This window comes from Maylandia zebra, linkage group LG11, assembly GCF_041146795.1.
Source record: "Maylandia zebra isolate NMK-2024a linkage group LG11, Mzebra_GT3a, whole genome shotgun sequence".
Lineage (NCBI taxonomy): Eukaryota > Metazoa > Chordata > Actinopteri > Cichliformes > Cichlidae > Maylandia > Maylandia zebra.
Genome location: NC_135177.1, coordinates 31,716,749 through 31,738,018, shown reverse-complemented (window position 1 = coordinate 31,738,018; position 21,270 = coordinate 31,716,749). Strand labels below are relative to the sequence as shown.

At 40.5% G+C, this 21,270-nt stretch overlaps 1 protein-coding gene across 4 annotated transcripts in view; it reads right to left on the bottom strand.

Moving 5' to 3' along the window:
- sema6cb (semaphorin 6Cb) overlaps nt 1-21,270 on the bottom strand; it is a 147,190-nt gene that overhangs the window by 25,646 nt on the left and 100,274 nt on the right. For all 4 annotated transcript variants that reach the window (XM_004560163.5, XM_004560165.5, XM_004560166.5 and 1 more), the window contains 7 exons: nt 20,499-20,587; nt 20,103-20,320; nt 18,959-19,090; nt 18,531-18,686; nt 16,217-16,393; nt 15,632-15,769; nt 8,265-8,342 (listed from right to left, as the gene is read on the bottom strand). In XM_004560163.5, the coding sequence (XP_004560220.1) occupies nt 8,265-8,342; nt 15,632-15,769; nt 16,217-16,393; nt 18,531-18,686; nt 18,959-19,090; nt 20,103-20,320; nt 20,499-20,587 (988 nt within the window). The remainder of the gene's footprint in view (nt 1-8,264; nt 8,343-15,631; nt 15,770-16,216; nt 16,394-18,530; nt 18,687-18,958; nt 19,091-20,102; nt 20,321-20,498; nt 20,588-21,270) is intronic.

Below are 21,270 nucleotides of genomic sequence, written 5' to 3'. Positions count from 1 at the left end.
CCCTCTGGCCAACACCAGTAGGCAAGTAGGGTAAAGTGTCTTGCCCAAGGACACAACGACCAGGACAGAGAGCCCAGGGATCGAACCGGCGACCTTCCGGTTACAGATGCGATTCCCAACCCCTTGAGCCACATAACATACAGTATAACTGCTAATGTCCTAAAGCAGGGAAATAATGACTGCAGAGCCAGTTATATTTATGATTTGGCGCCATGACTGAACAGAAGTTGTGCAGAGTCTGCTCCAGCTGGCAGTCAGTGAAACCATCATCACATTATATGGTACTAGTGGCATTTGGCATCAGGGTATGCCTGTGTCCCATTTTTATTTTTAATCAATATTACCATATTTTAATTCCCAGATAAACTGCAACACAACCAAAGTGTGCAGAATCTGTAAGATTTTAGAGCATTTAACTATATTTTCAGTATTTACGAGTCCAAAACAGATCAAAACAAAGTAAATAACTGAAACGTTTAGTAGATTGAGGTTAACTGCTCTCCAAATACTTCTAAAAACACATTGGTGAGGTTGCAGTGGGTGACATATTATTTATGATTTCTTGCACTGAACTCCCACACATAGTAGATTTTTTATTATTATTAATCCCACATAGACTGATGATTACTGGAAATACTGGAGCAGAATGAGTTAATCCAAAGCCAAAAATAGTCCCCAGCAAATAGACCATATTTGTTCTTTTAATCCATTTGATTAGTGTTTTCTAAAAAGTAGTGTTCACTTTTAAAGAAATTCCTAAGCCTCTGAGAAACTGAAAGAGAAGAAATGCATTTTTAAGGTGATTGACACCTTCAGGAACCGGTGAGTCCTGTAACACTATGAAAATCCAAACGCTGCCCTGATTAAAATTCAGCTCATTAAACGTCATCAGCTTGGAAGAGCTGCAAAGCAACTGCTACTTTTAAAATATTCTGGAAGTTTTGACGTGATCATTTATATCTGTAATGCACACCGGAGTTCTTTTGGTGAGTGAAAACAGTGAGTCTTTAATTTTGTGGAAGAGAAGAAAGCCATATCTAAAGAGAAGAGCAGGTGGTGATTGATGACTGCATCAAATTGCCAGAAAACTTGCAATTCTTGCTGACGCACACTGTGGTCAAGGTCACTTGTTGGTGCATTTGTACTATACCATGAGGCACCTGAGAGAGAACATTGGGTACAGTCTAGCCCTGAGGAAAGAACTCACTTGACTTTGACACTACACTGATGTTTGATCTCCGGGTTGTAGATGGAGCTACAAAATGTGACCATTTTGACATAGAAAAGGCTAAATTGTCGTCACAAGACTGCAAAGACTCAGAACAGGACTGTGATTTAAATAAACAAAGTTGGTGCACAAGGAAGCAACCCTGAAGGAGCAATGAGCCAAATTTAAATCATCTAATGAGCAGAGGTGCAGAACTTTGTCATCACATCTTGAGTAGAAATACTGGTGGCCTGATCCTCATCCTAGCCGTTTCATCTTCATTACAGAGCAGATATGCTTTTTCTTTCTAGGATCTCTGTCCACTCTTTGTCCTTGGCATTATGCACTGGTGACACTGATTGCATTAAATGCATAATGGATAAACTAAAACACCCAGAAATGATATGAAGCCAAGCCATCTGGTACTGCCATACTTCAATGTGAGAGAAGAAAAGATGGAAACAGGGCTGTGAATATGCTCTGCTCTCTCCCACCTATCCTCTGGATCTGCCACAAATCAGTCATTAAAATTTATGCCACCTCTGGATGAGAAAGGAATGGGGGGGAAAGAAGTGACTGATAGTCCATGAAAAGAGTGATGTGAGAGAGGAGACAGCGAGAAAAAGACAGACAGACAGAGGAGGAAGTCCCAGGAGAAAGATGACTTTTGAGCAGCTTCATCTCAAAAAGATTTTTTTCTGCTGCTGCCTGATTCACATCGCTTCACCCCTCTCCCGTCCCATCGCCATCCCTTCATCATCCTCTTTTTCCTTTCTCCTCATTCACTTGCTATTTCTCACCATCTTTCAATGATATATATACACATATATAAAAGATATCAGTTAATGCAGCTTTAAAATCTGATGTTACTTCAGAGTCGCACACAGACAGCTGGAGCAGACCGCTTCTTTCCATGAATACAAAAATCTAAATGAATAACACATGTTCGGCTCTGAGAAATGCTCCTTAAACTTTCTCTCCCTCATTTACCCCCGTGTTCTTTTTTTCATTATTTTCCGCTCATTTAATGAACATTTCTCTGCACCTATTGGCTTTGTCCTTTCTCCCAGTTTCTTTTTTCCTCCTCTCCTCCTTCCCTTTGTTTTCTTTTTTGTCTGCTCATACTTCTCCTCCTCCCTGGCAGGGTTCCCATACTGTAGTTGAGTTTGGACAGGATATTTTGGCTGATCTTTCTCAGACTACGGTCCGCTGGCTTCCAGTGTGGCTCTGTCCTGCACGCTAAACACGACTCATAAATCAAACCGCACACTATATCCATAAATCAGTGCACACTGGCAGCACGACGCCACATCAAAACTTCCTCTATATGCGAGGACCATCCAGTGAGAACTGCAAGGTCTTCACCTCAACCACAATCACCAACCCTAAGACTCATTCCAGTTCTCAAACTCTCTGAAAATTCATGGTGCTTACCAACTTTTATATTTCATTCCACACAAATTTCTTAATAATGACAAAAATATTTTAAATCATAATCTCTTCCTTACTTTCTTGAAAGCAGCGTGTCTTTACTGATTATCTCAGCATGCACCAGGAGGCATAAAAAAGCCCAAACCCATAAAACATTCACAGATTTCTAAACAATGCAGCGAATTTCTAGCTGACATCCAGCTCTCTATAAACCCAGTAAGTAATGCCTGCCCCTCCTCCTCCCCTCAGTAGGATACACATTATCAGATTAACCACTTTACTCTAGTATTTGAGCCAACTTGACTCTGTAAATAAACCACAACTTAAAATCTACAATATGCTGTTCCTTTCCTTGTCTGTGTGCAGCGACTTTCTGGAATAGTGTTAATAATGCTAGCCTGCCAGACAACCAGCTGTTTCCAGGCTATATGCTAAGATAAGCTAACCATTTGGTGGAATCGGATGGTTGTCTGGCAACCGCAAAGTCACAAAACTCCAGGAAGTCACTATCCTTGGCCAAAAAACTCTCAAAATAGCTATTAAGTGTATATTTTCCTAAAATCTATCCCTTTACAGTCACATGCCAACAATTTCACCACACAGACTGAAAACAAAACAAAAATAATGATTTATGTACAAGAAGCAAAATACCAGGCTCTCTCAAATACACAAATATAACGTGGCGCACAGCAACATGAATTAGAAAAAAAATCCCATTAGCCTCTGTCCGTGCAAGGGCAGGGAAAGTAATATGTCTGGGTGGCCAAGCAGAAGATATGCAATAATTCCAGAGCTGCACATTTTCAGCCGTCAGAATAATCTATTGGAAGCCAGTCAACAGTGAGAGTGCCACTCTCCCTCTCTTCCTCTCCCTCGGTGTGTTTGTGTGTGAGACAGGGGCAAATGTAGTGCGATGTCAGTCTACAGCAAACTCCAAGCACAACAGTTTACAACCCATGTACAGAGAGGTAAGAAAGGAAGGGAAAAAAAACGCCAGGCGAGGTGATTTAGCAGCAGGTTGTAGATCAACCACACAGGGACGCACATAGTCCTTGACTGTCAGGAGAAGAAAATAGTACCTTTAACTGCCCTTACTCCTACCTCCTACCCCTCCTCCTCTAGCCTTTATTACCACCATCTATCTGCCTACCTATTCATCCATCTGTCCATCCAACCAACCAGCCATCCATCTTTCTTCCCTATTTTACCAAACGGAGCGGTACATGGCTGCATGATTGAAACACATGCAGCTGAACATCACTTCTGATTTTATGGCCCAGACTTCAGAAGAGGGGGAGGGAAGGGTCTGAAGAAAACAGAGGCAATGGCCGACCTGTTGCTTGCACATTAGAGTCCAGCTGAAATTGCATTGCGTATTTTGTTCCTACAGCATACAGTAGTGGTCTGCAGTGGCCGTGAAACAAAATTGTCTCAGGTGATCGTCCTTAAATAGAACTATGACATTATTATTTTCAATCTCTATTATGGAACTGGCTTTTGATGCATTAACCAGACTGCTACTCTTTCTCAATCTGAGTATTGGAAAGTTTGCAAAAAGTTTTTCCCCTGCTCCATTTTTATTTTCCTTTATTGTCTCCTACTACCATTTCTGAACCTGAACTTCAATTCCTTGCAGTGTTTCTCTCCACACACTACACATTATAAATATATATGTGTTCAAAAAAAATGTCTCACGCACCCATCACTGTGATGCAATACAGAAAGAATATGAACTCCATCAATCTTGTGTTACACCTTGGCTTGCTGAACAAGCAACCAGCCAAACATCTGGCGGAGAAAGTCATGCTGATAACATCAGTCATACATCACACAGGCTAGATGCAGACCCTGTATTAGCAAGTACACTACAGCATAAAAGTCTAGCTACAAATACAAAGACTGGTCAATTTAGATGCACATTTTTGAGGTCCTATAATCAGCATCACTGCAAATAAATTAATCATGTTTCATTTTTTTATTTGTCAAAACAAACCGAATGAATCAACACAGCATCCTGCTTCCTGCCCTAAGCCACACGGGAGAAGCGCCAGCTCTGCTTAATTATGTCGGCCTCCTCCACGGGTAGTGCCGGGTACACCTTGCAACCTCTCCAGTAACCAAACCACAGGCTAGGTTCAATTTCGTGTTCTTGCATAACAGTTGTAGCCACATCACACATCAAAGTGAAAGGGAGAATCAGATGCAGTGCCCCAGTGTCTCCCAAGATCTTAACTGCCTACTCCTTTACACCGGGAAGGAACACACAACAGAAATAGATGAAGCATAAAAATTTTTGTCTTAATATTCAAACATACTGGGACAGAGGAAAATGGGCGTAGATTAAATTTGGAGCACAAACTGAGCTGCAGCAGCAGGTTTTACTGGTGCTCTACTGCAAACCTTAACTTTCCTTTTAATGGCAGAGCCAAATAGGTTGGCAGTAATGGCACCAGAATTGTTTTTCTGCCTAGTACTATACTGAGGTGTGGAAAAACTGGCCTCACCAAAAGTATTATGAGTAAAGATGTATTCATTAGCCAAAACTGGAGGAGAGTGTATAGCAGAACATTATACTATACAAGTTATTTCAGTGCTACAAGATCACACAAATCTTGAAAAGCTTTGAGCTCTGATGGACCAATTGATGGATGCGTGGATTTTACTTGCTAAAAGAAACTCCAAACGCCAATTAACCTATCCCCACTACTGCATGTTTTTGGACTGTGGGAGGAAGCCGGAGCACCCGGGGAGAACCCACGTAAAACAAACTTCCTTCCAGTTCGCAAGGGCAAAGAAATATATTTGGATTTTAATTCTGCTGACCTGTCTGCCTCTCACCCACCACATTTTCACCATCAACAACCCAATTACACAGCTTTAACACGTTCAGTACAACAAACAAAAGTGAGACATGTTGAGAGTCCGGCAAAATGATGATCACATATTCATCATGTTGATGTTGCCCACTTGTCTCATCGTAGATTAGCTATTGATTGTCAAGAGCACATCACCCCAGCAGGTCAAGTTGATCCGTGCAGTGTTCAACAACTCACTTGAGGAGTGAAATGAGATTAAAAAAATTATTGCTTCTCTTCCTGTTTGGCTGCACATTATTGACTAAATTGCGAACCTGTCCTCTGTGCCTGGGAGTTAAGAAACTAATAATGCCTTTATATCGCTGTGCCCTCCCAAGTGCTTTCAGACTGACCAAACACCACAGTGGCGGTTCCCACTAATTACTATATGTTCGTCCGGGGAAGAATTAACAGCTGAAACCTCCTGGAGTGTTTGATTATGAAGCAAATCTGCACAATTTTGCTTGGGTGATTTATTATTATAGATGGGATCAGAAAATTACTTTTACGACATGAAGGGCTTTTAACTTTTAAAGTATGTTTTAGTTTTGGACAGACCGCCACTCACTGAAGTGGAGCCTGAAAACCAATGTCAACTAACAGTTCATTGCAGTGCCCTCTGAAATAAACTGCAGAATGACCCTTAATTAATAAAGACCAAGGTCAGCTTATTCCCTTAATAGCTTCACCTTGTACTAGCACTCATTTGCCAAAAGCAGCTTAGTGTTAATGATAGATATATTTGTTACTAAGATATGCTACCTCATTGAGTACACCTGTTCAGCTGCTCAGCAATGCAGATATCGAATCAGCCAGTCGCATAACAGGAAGCCAATGTCATCAGCCACAAAGACAATGTGAAAAAGAACTGAAGGTCAAACAGAGAATTAGATTTGGGGGAAAAAGGTAGTTCACATGTATAGTTGTTAATGCCAGACTGATCGGTCTGAGTATTTTCCCCATACGACAATCTCTAGGTTTTACAGAGAATGGTCTGAACCAGAAAACATATCCAGTAAGCTGCAGTTCTCTCGGTGAAAATACCTCGATGATGCCAGAGGTCAGAGGACAAGGGTCTTATGGGTTTATGGCTGCCTTCAACAAGATAATGCACCATGTCAAAAAAGCTCAATCATCTCAACCTTTTTTGTTGAACATGACAATGAGTTCACTATACTCAAATGGCCACTACAGTTACCAGAATTCAATCCAACAGAGCACCTTCGGGTTGTGTTGGAATTTGGACATTTGCATCATGGATGTGCAGCCAACAAGTCTTTGTGATGCTATTATATCAATATGGACCAAAATCTGTGAGGGATGTTTCCAGGACCTTGTTGAATCTGTGCCATAAAGAATTAACCCTCTCAGGCTCAAATTAAACTTTTTGTTGCTAATGCACAACCATGTCCTGCAGTGGTACTTTCGAGTAAAAAAACCTCATAAAATATGTATGTGGGGTAATCAGCTTGTTCGTTTTTAACTATTGCAAATCGGCAACGCCTGCCATGAGAGGGTTAAGGCATTTGGAAGGCCAAGCTGGTATTAGAAAGACGTATCTATCAAAGGGCATTTTTAAATGAGTGCATTTTGTATCCTTCAACAGATCTGAATCCCCACTAGAATTCAAAGTAAAAGATAAAAAAATAAGTAGCTTGAATTTACAACTGCACAGAATCAGTTTATGAGTTAATTCACAGAATCAATATCCAACCGCTTAGTGGTTAGCAGACATCTGTTCTGAAGCATCAAGCTTTGATTTCTGAGACTAAACCAACAGCAGAGTTGATCTGATTGAGAAACTTAGGGACACTGTGACTTTTCAATTACAGGGTAGCCAGACTGTGAATCATATCTTGTTTTCTATTCTGAATTTCCCTCTAAATGAGATTATAATTCACAAAATTAGCATCATTTTGTATTAAATACTTTTTTTCTAAAGTTATAGCCTGAGTAGTTTAATGTTTAAAGTAAGCAATATAGTGTTTTTTGTATAGGATGTTGTGTAATTCAACTTCTGGCCCCTGCTAACCATTCAACAACATGCTGGTTTAAGGCACTTGTCTCATAACCATTTACATAGATTTGTAATGCAGCCTTTTTGTTTTTTAGCTACACTGCTCACATCCAGAGAGCAATTAATAATAACTTTAATTAACAATGTGCTTAACCAAAATTTCCTGACTCAAAGCTGACCTTTGACCATGTTGAGTATAATGCAAACAGATTGGAATCCAGTGAATCAGTGAAATGTGTATCATTTCATAATCACTGAGTCTTCAAATCTGATAATCATGTCGCACTGTTCTGCTGTCAGGGTGTCAGAGCACTTTGAATTTTAGACATGAGCATGAGAAACAGTTACTATCCCGGATCTCTACATAGAACTAAAAATGACGGTAATGGAGCAAACTGCACTACAGCAACACGCTGCAGACCCTGGCACAGGTGCCTAAAATATGACTGAGGATTGTAAAATTTGTAGGAATGTTAACAATTAAATGCCTACATTATGCAGCTTGCCATTCAAGCAAAGATCTTTCACTTGACATTAAATGTATGCAATGAAATGAAACAGACAGCTAATAATTTCAAATCAGCACTGCAGTGAACCTCATTAGACTAAATGCTTTTGGCAATTTCTGATACAAACAACACAGCAGTGAAGCAGCTTTGATTGATTTCAAAGTCAGCGCTCGCCTAATGATTATAATGGTGTTTTTTTTAAAGCCCTATAAAAATTATTGTTACTCACTGCATGTGTGACTTACCTGAAACCAGGTGAAACTATGACACAGCTGCCCGACTTGAGCCAGATGCAGTAAGGGTCCCGTAAGGACAAACAGCTTCTGCATAATAGAAAGACAGACAGTTAATGATAGAAGGAAACATGAAGAACAGCATGCATGCAGACAGTGGATGTTAGTTGGGTAATGAGGCACTACCCAGCCACAAACCTAAAAAAGCCCCACATCCCTCAACTAACAAAGGGTAAAGAACTCCATGTGTAGGCTGGTTTGCACCACGTGGCTGAACATTTAATGTCTCATTAAGAAAAGAAAGATAAGTTGAATAAACACATTTAACATGAAATTGCAGCATCCTCATTTTCTTTAAGTGTGGCTAAAACATCATTTACCAAGCAGCACTAATTGACGAAATAGAAGCAGAGTTACTGAAACTGCAGCATAAATCTTTACATCTTTATTTAATTTGCATAAAAACAGGGGGGTCCGAGGCTCAAGAGCTGCACTACTTTACTTCTAAAATCTGGTGTTATACAAATAATGTATAACATTCAAATAGAGTATAGCTTCGACTTTATGGTGGAATAATTATTCATACAATTAATCACATGCCTGTTATTGCTTCCAATAATACTGCATTCTCTACAACAGAAATTAATGTTGATACGCATACAAAGAGACAGAATTTAGATGGCAATCAGATTAGTTTGTAATTAGAGGTTGGACTGTAGACTTGTTTTTATCTGGCTATAAAAACACAAATAGACATTAGGGGATAAAAGAATGGTTTTGTGACATTTTGCATGTCTCACAGGTTAAAAGTTACAACCAGCATCTGTTTGGTTTTGCATTATACATCAATTCTAAATCTAGCTAGGTTAAGTTGTTCATTAATAATTAGAGACATATGATGAATGTCAAGATTTTAGTGTAGTCACGCTGACGAGGCATGCAGACTGCTGCAACAGTAAGCTGATACTGTTTGCTTTAGTATAAAAACCTGGACCTGTTTACCTCTTTCTTATAGCAGTCAGCATTAACCTCACTTAGTCACAGTTCCTACAGTAAAAACTCCCTGCAGCATTGCAACATTCAGTACTTTTCTTCCATTTTGAGACCCACACATCAGTTTTGTTGATAAAACTCTAACACTGCATTCTGCACAAGTCTGTGGATGCAATTTTCCCTCTCTGTGTTGTATGAATCATGTGGCCTTCATACTTCCAGTATGTGTCTGCAAAACAACACTGGGTGTCAGTGAGCGAATGAACACAATTTTTCACAGGTGCAGAGTTTACTTTTTGCATGTGTGTGGTATTCACCCAGCAGCACCGACATAATGAGCATAAAGTACGCCCAAAAAGAATGACAAAAACAATAATGCTCTCCTGCTTTTCCCATCTACAGTTACTTTAGAGATATTTTTAGCCTAATTCCAAAGAAAAGAAAAGAAAAACAAGTCAAGTAAACCTTCAAGGCAGACAAAAAAGCAAGTTCTAACAAAGATCCTGTGACCCGTTTTAAATATCTTTAAGTATTTACTGATGTCTCAACTGAACATGCAGGTGTGTGCAGCTGTGCCAACATATTACTGTGCCAGGTCAGGAAAACTGAAAGTCAAGACAGGACATATTCTCCCATTAGTACTTGTGCAATCTGCAGCTGCAAACTGGGTATAAATAAATACACGGGCCAAAGCATTACACAAACTTTCTTTCTTTCTGTCTTGATTGAAACGACAATAAAAACCTATCCCTAACCTTGAGATCATACGCATTAAGTGCAACACTTTACAAAGCAATACATGTAAAATGGAATGTAAAATGTAAAATAATAAGGAATGTAAAATGATACCCATCCTAAATTCAGTAACTATATTCCAATTGCTACAGCAACAATTTTCTTCAATTATCTGCATACTGGGTTGATGGAAAAACATGTACGATCACGTGGAATGGAAGATAAATAAATAATGCATGACTTTTTAAAGCTAAATCAAATGCACTGCAATAATGGTAATGTCAAGTGACAAAATAAAACATTTGTCTTTGTCTTTTAAAAGAGCCGATATTAGATTCTTTGAGCTGATGCCCTTATCAACAGGATGTCATGTGTCAGTGTCTTCCAGAACAGCAGTTAGTGTGCTGTGTGGATTAATTCAAACACCCAGACCTCCTCCTAATGTGGACCTTTGAGGCTCTACAACAATATCCTATATCTTTACCTTTCCTGCAACATAAAACACCCTCGATCCACATGCTTTGTCAAGAAAACAAAACACTGAGACATACAGATATAAACCGCTCGCTTTAGGCATTTTCACAAACAATTGCCACGGTTCTTGTTCTTGGGAGGACAGTACAATAATACAAAAGCCCTGTTGTTAATGTAGGTTTAGGCAAGGTCATATACTTGGCTATTTCTGAGTGCTTACCTCAAAAGTAGACTTGTATTTGTGTCTTTAGGCATGATGTAAGCATGGTAAACCAACATCTTTTTCTTTACAGCTTGGAATATTTTTTATTCTGAAGGATAATTTATTTGCAATAAGAGAATCATTCTTGGTTGGAGGGGCTTAGAATATGAAGTGGCTGGAGAAATCATCATTGTCAGATGTCTATCTAAACACGGTATACAAAAATGTAAAAATCCAGACACCATTGCATGTCTTCTTATGTTTCAATCCTCGTTTTGCTTGTGTTCAATGCAGGGCTACTGACACTTCAACATGCATGGGAAATGAAAAACAAAATGCCAAAATAAAAAAACCCAAAACTGAAGTGTTTGTTTTTGTCTAGCATCACAAATTGAAGCCCTCTAGGTATCAAGAACCTGAAATTAGCCTCATCCCCGTGTGTGACTGCCAATATGTGACACTGTGTGCTGCATTAATACATTATTCATACAGTCGCCATAGGGTCTGTATTTATATACACATCTAACTGACTCTAACTCTCCTCTCACCGTCGTCATAGAGATTCATCTACACTTACAGGTCAGAAACAGCCATCAGCACTACAGCACAGTCAGTTCTCCAGCTCTGATTTCTAAAGATGTGCAGTGAAGTCATTTGTTCTTTGTCGTAAGTGCAGTTTCTCTAAAACAGACTTGTGTGTGTCCCGTGCCACTCTTTAAAACTTCAGACTTCTATCTGTCAAACTAAAGTGAACACAGTGGTGTGTGTGTGTGTGTGTGTGTGTGTGTGTGTGTGTGTGTGTGTGTGTGTGTGTGTGTGTGTGTGTGTGTGTGTGTGTGTGTGTGTGCGCGCGCGCGCGCGTGCGTATGGGGCATCCATTAGCTGCCGAGGGCCTCCAAGGCTGAGCCTCATGACTTCCAGCTGTTATGCAGCCACAATTTTGAGAATAACAAAATACTGAGTGGAAAGGATTTCAGATATGATATGTCACTGGTGAACAACTATTTAAGGATTACATATATTTGCTTGATGGAAAACTAAAAGGTAATATTAACCATTCTGAATAGTTACTATGCTGCTTAACATTTGCACATGTGGTTTCATCACATGGACAACATGTCTGTGAAGGTTCTCAGTCATCCAGGTGATCGTAGTCTAAGGAGCTTGGAAAGGAAGCGTCTGGACTTCTTTAAGTTTCTTGAAGACCTTTCACCTCTCATCCGAGAAGCTTCTTCAGTTCTAAGAGCAATTGGTGGAGAGTCCCAGATTTTAAGCCCTACGGGAGTGTCCCCAAGAGGCTCATGGACCTCTTTGACTTCTATTATCGAGGCGATATCGAGGATGCCAGTGTTCACATTTTGGACAGAGAAGACTGATGGTTTGAAAGAGGAGTGAAAGAAGCCATCTGTGTCCACTGTGAACGACCATCTTTGAACAGAGGCGATGGCTTACGACACCTGTCTGCCATCTATAATCCAGTTTTGAGATCCCTGCTCAGACGCCTTAACCACTCCCACACACCTACTCATATCCTGGGCCTTTTGACCTCAGGAAATCACATGATAGGGTGGGGCTAGACTTCACAGTGGGTTCACCCAAAACCCTGGGTGAAGGTGACACACACCCGTTTTCACACCTTCACTCGTGTGATTAGTTAGAGGATCAACAGGGGGTCCATGGCCCTCTTGGGGGACACCCCATAGGACTTAAAATCTGGGACTCTCCAGCAGTTGCTCTTAGAACTGAAGAAGCTTCTCGGATGAGAGGTGAAACATCTTCAAGGAAAACAAAAGAAGTCCAGGCGCTTTCCTTTCAAAGCTCCTTTTACCACATATACAACACTTTCTTCAGATTACCTGTAAGAAAAAAAAAATAGGGCCCTGTATTGTTAACATATCCATTACAGTTCAACTTTGACCTTTTGTGCTGACTGCGACACAGCTTTAGAAACCACTATATTTCAAGTCAAATGAACTTCTTAACCAAGATGAACATTAGCTCCAGACCAAATGTACATATTATATATTTATGCTGAAGTGAAAATACTCACGTGTCTCTTACCCATAAGAAGTGCAAAAAGGATAATTTATTACAGGAGACTGCTTACTGCCTCACACTGGCAGTCATAGCTATAGTTCAACAACGACTATCATTATTCTCTAACCTTATACAAGAAAAAAAATGAGGTTCTGAAATAAGAATGGGCTTATAAGTGTTATTCTGCTGAGCAATTACAGTGTGTTTTGTTATTTAATGTGCGAGACTTGTTTGGGGGATTAGACTGTCTGATTTAAAGCCTTTCTATTAACCTGACTGCTCATGTGTCTGGCACCTTTCGGATGTTATTATAGACTTGCAATCTTCCCGGATATCAGCAATAACTTTGATACAATACAAGATCATCATAGGTTACAGAAAATACAGCCAATGCTATAAAAATACAAGCCAAATTTTAACAACCTGGAATTACCCTTTGAGGCATTACATCTTCAGTTAATTAACAGTACCCTGTATGTGACAGCATCAATTGATATACATTTATTTAAGAGCAGTCCTGAATAACAATATGAGCAAGTTGAACCAGTTCATATTAAAAAATAAATAAATAAAAAAAATAGTCAAGCGAGCTGAAAATCCTTGGATCTAAAGACTTTGAGGGTTTGGGGCCTCCTCTGCCCCTTTATTATACTGTTTTATTAAAATTCCCATTTCATCCGGTTCTCTGCTGCTCTTCAAAACAGAGCGTTTTCTGAAACCTAATATTGGCAGCAGGGCCTCGAGTGAGAAAACAAACCTGACGGTACTGGTTTTAGTGAGCGAGAGAGAGAAACAAGCCAAGAGTGAGAGAAAATGGAAGCAGACACGAGAGAGATGGAGTAAATCTCATCTAGAGGGAGATTGTTTCAGCGGTGTGGTAAAGGAGGATATTGTGGCTGAAATCTGACCTCCTGGACAGTGGTGATGCTGCTTATGGGGGACGCTAATCCCAGGATGAGGTGTGCTGTAGCTGTAAGTCTCTAAAAAGGATCTGTGGATGCAGCAAGGCCACGAGCTCAAGTAAGACAGGCCCTATCCATTTTCTTTCTGCTCCTTCTTTTCCTTTTTCTCTCCCTTACAACATCAGGAAAAGAAAGCAGTGACCAACATTACTGGCTCTCAGCCAATCAGCTGGATGCAATTTATGACTAAATGATGTTGAGAGCTTCTCCAGGCCTTTGCAATGAGGGGTTTGCATGCTATGGGGGTATATGCATTCCCTGGGGTAGCTGAGGAGAAATCCTTCCTCTGGGTTGAAGGGGCTGAGAACAGGGGGGAGTTATAAGGGGCCAACATTCCTCACAGCACCAAAAATAGACCTTGAAGCTGAGGAGCAACTACATTAGCTGAGGCTATAATGTAGTTTGGCAAAGCAGGATACTTGAAGCTGTTGCTGTGCTCTGCTTATAAGTGTGTTCCTTCACAAAAGCTTTTACTTTGGCCTGTTTAATAAATTACAGAATACAACGGGCTGTGTTTGAGCAATGGTAGGCAACGTGAACTTGGAGTAAACCCCTGAAAAATTACAAAGAAAAGTTTTTTAATATAAGCCAAGTTGGAAAACTTAGAAACGGATAAAAGCAAAACTGACTCAATGCAATGGGACCGGGGCAGATAAACGACGACCTGAAGCATGCAGCATAAACATTCAGTGAAGCTTCTGTTCAAACACAGAGATGAAAATCGCAGCAGATAAAAACAGCAGATCTGTGCGGACCAATGATGTAACCACACCTTTCCTAAAAGTAATACATGAAAGTAACATAGGTGAAATACTTACATCATGTGTTTTACATTCTTTTTCGCCATTCTGCGGTAACCTAATACTCTGATAATAACTTCATGTAAAAGCAGTCTCTAAAGTTCAGGTGGAGGGCTTAAAGCTTTTCCCTGCTGTTCTCCTAAAGTGGTTGATTTCTTGGCCGTAAACGCAATCAGCCTTTTAAACATCGGCTACACACGTGTAAGAAAGGGAACAAAATGATGAAAGGGTATACGTAATTTTGTACCGGTGAACGTTTGACATCTGAAACATCAAACGCTAAAGCAAAAGTTATGCTCTCTCAATACAGGGAAAATCAAGAAAGGAGCACCATTTGTTCCCTCAAAACAATGTCGAAGCAAGTGGAGAAATCTTATTACTGACTTTCCACATGCACACACACTTTTATAATGCATGCAAATGTGTTTTCTGATTTCTGTGGATAATCTAGTTTCTTGCCAGCGTACAGTATAAACGCACTCCAAAATCTAAAACAAACAAAAACAGCTGCAAAAAATATCTTTAATAGGACTACATTTGGGGCTCGTATGCTTGCATTTCGAATTCGAATTTGCCAGTTAACATTTGTGCATGCTTTCGCACATGCAAATGCTCCTTATTACAGCTGTATAAACAATGGACCACGTATACTCAAACATGAAGATCAGACAGCAATCTGACGACTTGAGCTTATGAAAACGTCCAATCTTTCAACACAGAATTTCCAATGTAGAAGGCATACGAAATTGCTAATGGGTTCAATAACCTTTCATTTTTTTCCTATGGTCACTTACCTGCCAACACCACAAATAACTTAATAGTACTTATTTGAAAAAGTGGTCCAATTTTAAGAATTGGGGAAATAATAGTCCAACATCTGCTTTATGGTACAGTACTCTATTCAAAAGCCTATAAAAGCATTGTGAGTGGATGCATTTGCTAAAGGGAAACTGATCTTACTTTACTTGATTTACCTGGATCAGTTAGTGTCATTTTCTTTGTGGCACAAAACGAGAAAACAAAAAACCCATGCATGGTTTCTGAGGTACTGCACAGTTTTGGGACCTTTCACTTAAACAAAATATACTGATCAGTATCAAAAATTTTATACAGAATATGCATAATATTCTGTCCAAACTCTGGTGGCGATAATGCTTTACTGTATAGTTGACTCACTTCTTGCAGTGGCTGTACTCAGAGCAGCGGCTCAGCGGCACACGGATCACGCAGCTTGAGAACGCCACAAACAACGCATGATGATCCCGGTCCAACTCAAGCCCCAGGACCCTCCTATCCTCCCCCTGCACATTGCACCTGGGAACACGGAAAAACACCAACTGTCACAATCAGGCATTTTGTATTTCGTTTCATTTTTTAAATCAGCGCTGTACACGGCTGGTTCAGTCTGAAAATTATACAGAAAGCCGACTGTGAATCAAACTCCATGCAGATAGATTTTTCAAGCTGTGCAGCAAGAAAACAAAAGAATACATGGGGGGGGGGGAGCATCCCCTCCAGCTGTACAGGGTGATGCAAAGTGTTACAATAGACCAAAGAGTGGGTGGGCAGGACAGATCAAGGCAGAACAAGGAGAGGAGGAGAACAAGCAACAGAGAAGGAAAAGAACAGAGATGTGCTAAGTAAAGTACAGAGAAAGCAAAAGAAATGGAAAGAGAGAGAGCAATAAACCAAAGAGACAATTACAAGAACACGCATCGTTTAATACAGAAGCAACATGACACATAATAGACTTTGTCCCACTTGTTAGGGTTATAGACATCAAGGTCCTCCAGGAGCTGGGTGCTGAAAGATGCGTTGGCTCCCTCAGTGCTGGCCAGGATCTTCAGCACATGGCCATTATCTGACCCGAGGAAGACTACCGTGTAGTTCTTATATGGCCCTGCAGATGTATCCACTGCAATCTGAGTCAACTTGAACCTGCATTAAAAAAACAAGACAACAAGACAAAGCGACTTACATCTACACTGAAGATCATCTAAATTTAAGCTGTCATGTCACTTGCTTGCATAAATTTGTGGGCGTCAACAACACCAAATGCTCTGGTTAGCATCTTATTATTGCTTCTTTGTTTTATGAAAGTAGAGTTTCAGTGGTAAACAAAACAAACAGTGGGTGAGTACTAAGCTCATTGTATAAAGCATCAGTATAAAATCAGTCACTTCATCTACCAACCCACCACCCCCTTCCTTAATCGCCTACATCTTTTAAAGCCTTCATCCTATCAATTCATCTATCCATCTATCCGCCCACCCAGAGCCATTCAATCGATCCATTCTTTGTGTTGTTGAGCCACTTTTCTATGCAGTCTTGCACAGAGGCCCGGTTTTCTATTTTCTGGTTGTATTTGTGTGAAAGTCCAGCAACACACCGCTTTATTTGGAGTGCCACCCTGCTTCATATTCATCCAGCTTCTCGCAGTTACACCTGGGAGGTGCCCAGTATCACCACAGCTGTCTACTGTTGGCTCCACTGGAGCAGGTGAGGATTAAAAGCTGTGCTGAAGGGCACCTTGAGTCCAGTGGTGGCTGAGAGGTGGATAGGCTTAACTCATTCATTTTCTCTGCTGTATTTCCATTCTCTGGCCCGGGGATTTAAACAAACAAACTTCCTCTAATAATTTCTTTGCCATTGCAGTGCTTCTAGATTCTTATAAAAAGGACACCCGCAGCAACTTCTGTGCCCTCACTTCTCCCTCAGTGCCTCCCAGATGGTCCCACAGAGGCTGGTGTGTTTACCCACATGAACTTGACGGGCACGTCCCCGCAATGACTCGGCAATAGCGCGTGATGCGTTTCTGGTTAGATTTCATTTATCTAGCATCACTCTGGGGATAGGCGAAGCAGATGTGATGTTTTTGGCGCCAGATGTGAAGCGGTGCATGTTTCCCCAGTGTGGAGCCACTGCAGTGTCTGGCTGGCTGTCAGCCTGGCTCTGCTTCAGCAGGCGTGGACAAGGCTCCTGTATACTATGAGACTGTGCCTGCGGTTGTAAGTTGAATCGGTGATATGTATCCGCTGTGAGTACATACATGTCTGAGGTTTGTGAGCTACTGCGTGAAACACTTGTGACACTTTTCACCAATTTAACATTCACGGCAACGTCATCTGGTATGAGTGGATTCTCAAATATCACAACACACACACACACACACACACACACACCCCAACGACGTCCTCCCTTTGACAGGTGGGCTGTGGAGCTAGGCCAGCCCTACAGACAAGTCCTCTCCTTGTGCCCCCTTCATGTTTGATGTAAATCCAGTGTTGAAAAAAATTCAATGTGCTTTAATGGCAAGCAAGGTAGTGTGTTCCACTTGAGGTCACTCATCAATACCAATCACGGTTGCAAGAAAAACACTGCTGGTACATGATGCTGTGAAGGCAAACAGCCACTAAAGTACCAAAGAAATAATCCTGGCATTTTCTCCTAAAGGTCTGTTTTATAACTGCAGCCACGTTCTGAACAGCAACACTCACGGTAATGATTTTAAATGTGATCTAATGACAACGTTCACCAAAAAATACGTGACCATTTGAGAGGTCTTGAGGAATAACTTTGCATTTGTTTTCCAGGTGCTGATGCACTAAGTACAGGAAATGAAACCAAAGAGCTTATGCAAGTCCTCCTTTAAATGTCACCAGTTTTTATTGTTTAAATAATTATAGCAGGCATTTCTTTGTAATTCTCAGCTGTCTGATAGACCTGCAACGCTAAACCTATTGTCTGTTTTAACCGAGGTAGAGTAGCACCTTGGACAACTCGCCCGTCTGTTAAAGCACACATTAACATAAACACACAACCACTCTCTCACATCTACATCTATGGTAATTTAGAGCCACCAGTTAACATAACATACATGTTTTTAGTCTGTAGGAGAATGTAATTCTTAACTCAACACTTCACAAGTTTGTGCAGATGCTGGCAGGTGCCAACTGCCTTTTGTTAGTGAATTCCAAGTACATATACTGCCATCAGAAAGTGACTGAAAGTAATTTAACAAAAATATTTTTCATAATACTTCCCATCTGTTCTCTTATTGAAACAAATCTTCTACCTGCTGGTGGTGCGGGTGAAAAAGGGTCGGTCGTTGACGGAGGGGACGGACTCGTCCATGAGCGGATAAGACTTGATGAAAGTCAGAGTTTCGTCAGGGAAATTGGTGGATGACTTGTAGGCGGCGGCTGATCCCTCGCCAGCGCAGCAGCCTGGCCTGCACGACAACAGCAGAGCGAGAGAGAGAGAGAGAAAAAAAAAAAAAAGCATTAGACATAAATCTGGTTCCACAGGCAGATGTAAAAACACTGGCAGCTGTTTGTTTTTGGGAGGAGCAGGAGGAAAAAACAGGTGCCTTGTGTGGCTGCCTTTTTTTAAGAGATGTCTGTGCAGAACAATAACAGCAACAGCTGCAAAAGCTCTGTTGTCAAAAGCAGAAAAAAATGTTCTAGGAAAGTGACAGTTTCTATTTAAAGATGAGTCTCTCACCTTGGTTTTGGGACTTGCTCCTCTGGAACAGGTGTCCAGGCTGACTCACTATTCTTCTGCTCTTTAAATTTACCACTGAAGGCCTTCTCTATGTCATCCATGTAGAAAGCACAGACTGCTGAGCCAGTGATGCTGTTAAAAGGACCCCAAAAGAAGACTTTACAAAGAGCAAGACAAAAGTCTGGAATTCACCAACTAAAGACAAGAATTCAGCCCACTGACTTCCTGTCACAAGTGGCCAGAAATATGATTTTTGATTGCTCTGTCTGTGCTCGTCTTTACTACTACTAGTATATGTCAAATATTCTTACCTCTTTCTAACCCTCTACAGTGTAGATACGATACAAGGAAAAAAAACAGAACAGTCTCCATATTGCAGAAGTTAAAAATGCATCCATCCAGAATTACATACTAATAGCTTGTACTGTATGTTTTCATGGAAAGCAGTGAATGACTTTGATCCTCCCAGCTGCTTTGACATATGAACTCCAGACAATCATGAAAATCACGTTGTGATATTATCAGATGTTGCTCTTTCTCGCAAAAACAAAAGTTTTCTCTGTCAGAGAATAGTGAGGCTCCAGCAGAGCGCAGGGGGCAGAACATATAACTGATCTATTCTCAATTAGAAAAAGCTGGCTGCTTAAACTCAGTTCAATACCCGATCAGACTGATTTGAACATTTGTGTCTGCCACAAACAACTCTGCAGGGTGATGTCTGTAAGAGTTTAGACCTGCAGAGCATGATAGGAACTGCTTCCTGTTTGTCAATGACATTCACTGAAAGCCAAAAAGTGCATCAGAATAGTGTAAATTGCTATTTTGGCTCAGCGACGTTTCAGAAGACGCAGAAAAGTGAAAAAAAATATTACTAGTGATAGCATTTGAGATACCGCTCATGTAGTACCTTACAAGTAAGTTACATCGCAGAAAACAAACATTTTCTGGATTAACTTTAGTGAAGATGTTTTTGTTTATCGAATTCTGTAACATTTCATTGTTAACAGGTCAAATTTGCAGATCACATAAAAGAGGATTAAACAAACGTGACTAGAGAGAAATTATCACACTAACTACTAACTAACTATAACATGAACATTTCAATTTCATCTTTACCTTGAAAAAAACATGAAAAAATGCCAACCTATTTGCCTGTGTGGTGAAGACTCCGAGCACAGTCGGCCGGTGGTTAATCTGCAGTACATTGGTGAGAGACTGGAGAACATCAAAGTAGAAAAAAGAATCACCAGGAACAGAACAGTTCAGCCGAGCTTTAAGAAATGATGTCCAGTAACGTTCCAGCACCCTCGGGGAGCCCCCATTGTCGTTCTTACAAACACGTGCAACCCTTGAGAAAACCACCTGAGGGGACAGGAGTGGAAATCATTTATAATCACCACACTCAGACGCAGCCGACACGGAATACTGAACAGCAGTCAGGAATGTGCTCTGCATGTTGACTTCGAGCAGAAACGACAACAAGCTTAAACAACACACAACACAAATTTGTGTAGTGTCTGCTCTGAAATGAGTACCTCACCTTGCCAAGAGTGGTGTACTCCACTGCGATCTCGCTGAAGAAGAAGTACACGTAGTTCCCATACTCAATGGCATGGAGGAAATGGGGCTCTGTAGAGGACAAGGAAAAAAATGGTAATGATGACTTATTTCCAGTATGACAGGCTGGACGTGGAGCTGGTAAACACAGATGTTCAATTTGGTTTATAAATCGTAGATAAATGTGAAATGCCTGAGCTCTAAAATGGAAAATCCAAATTTTAGCAGAGAAAAATGTCCTTCCAATTCTTCCAATAACAGATCCTTATTCGGGTGAAATAGCAGAGATAGTCCTGCATCAGTAGTGAAATAAAGATAACTTAAAACATTCTGCAACAGCACTTTCTACAACTCTGAATACATTTCTATCTTGTCACAAGCAATTGCTTTACTGAAACGACCCCACTAGCTCAGCGCTGTTAACGAGGATAAAAAAAATAATCTATTGCACATAAAGATAATATAGCTAAAACAATTAACGCCAAATTAATTGCCAATTATTGTGATGATAACAATCAAACATTCTTATTACTGGAAGGTTGATTCGGCTCCGTTTTCCTCCCAGATGAGGAAAAGCGATTTTTTCTTTCCTCCCTTTTGAAATCAGATGAAATTAAATGCATAAAGAAAGTGACACATAACAAGTCAAGATACTCTAGCCATCTTTTTCACTTCACTGGATGAGGCTACTCACATCTGCAATGAAGTGAAAAATACCCTCATTAAGTGACAAAATATTTGTTGGTATCAGTGCC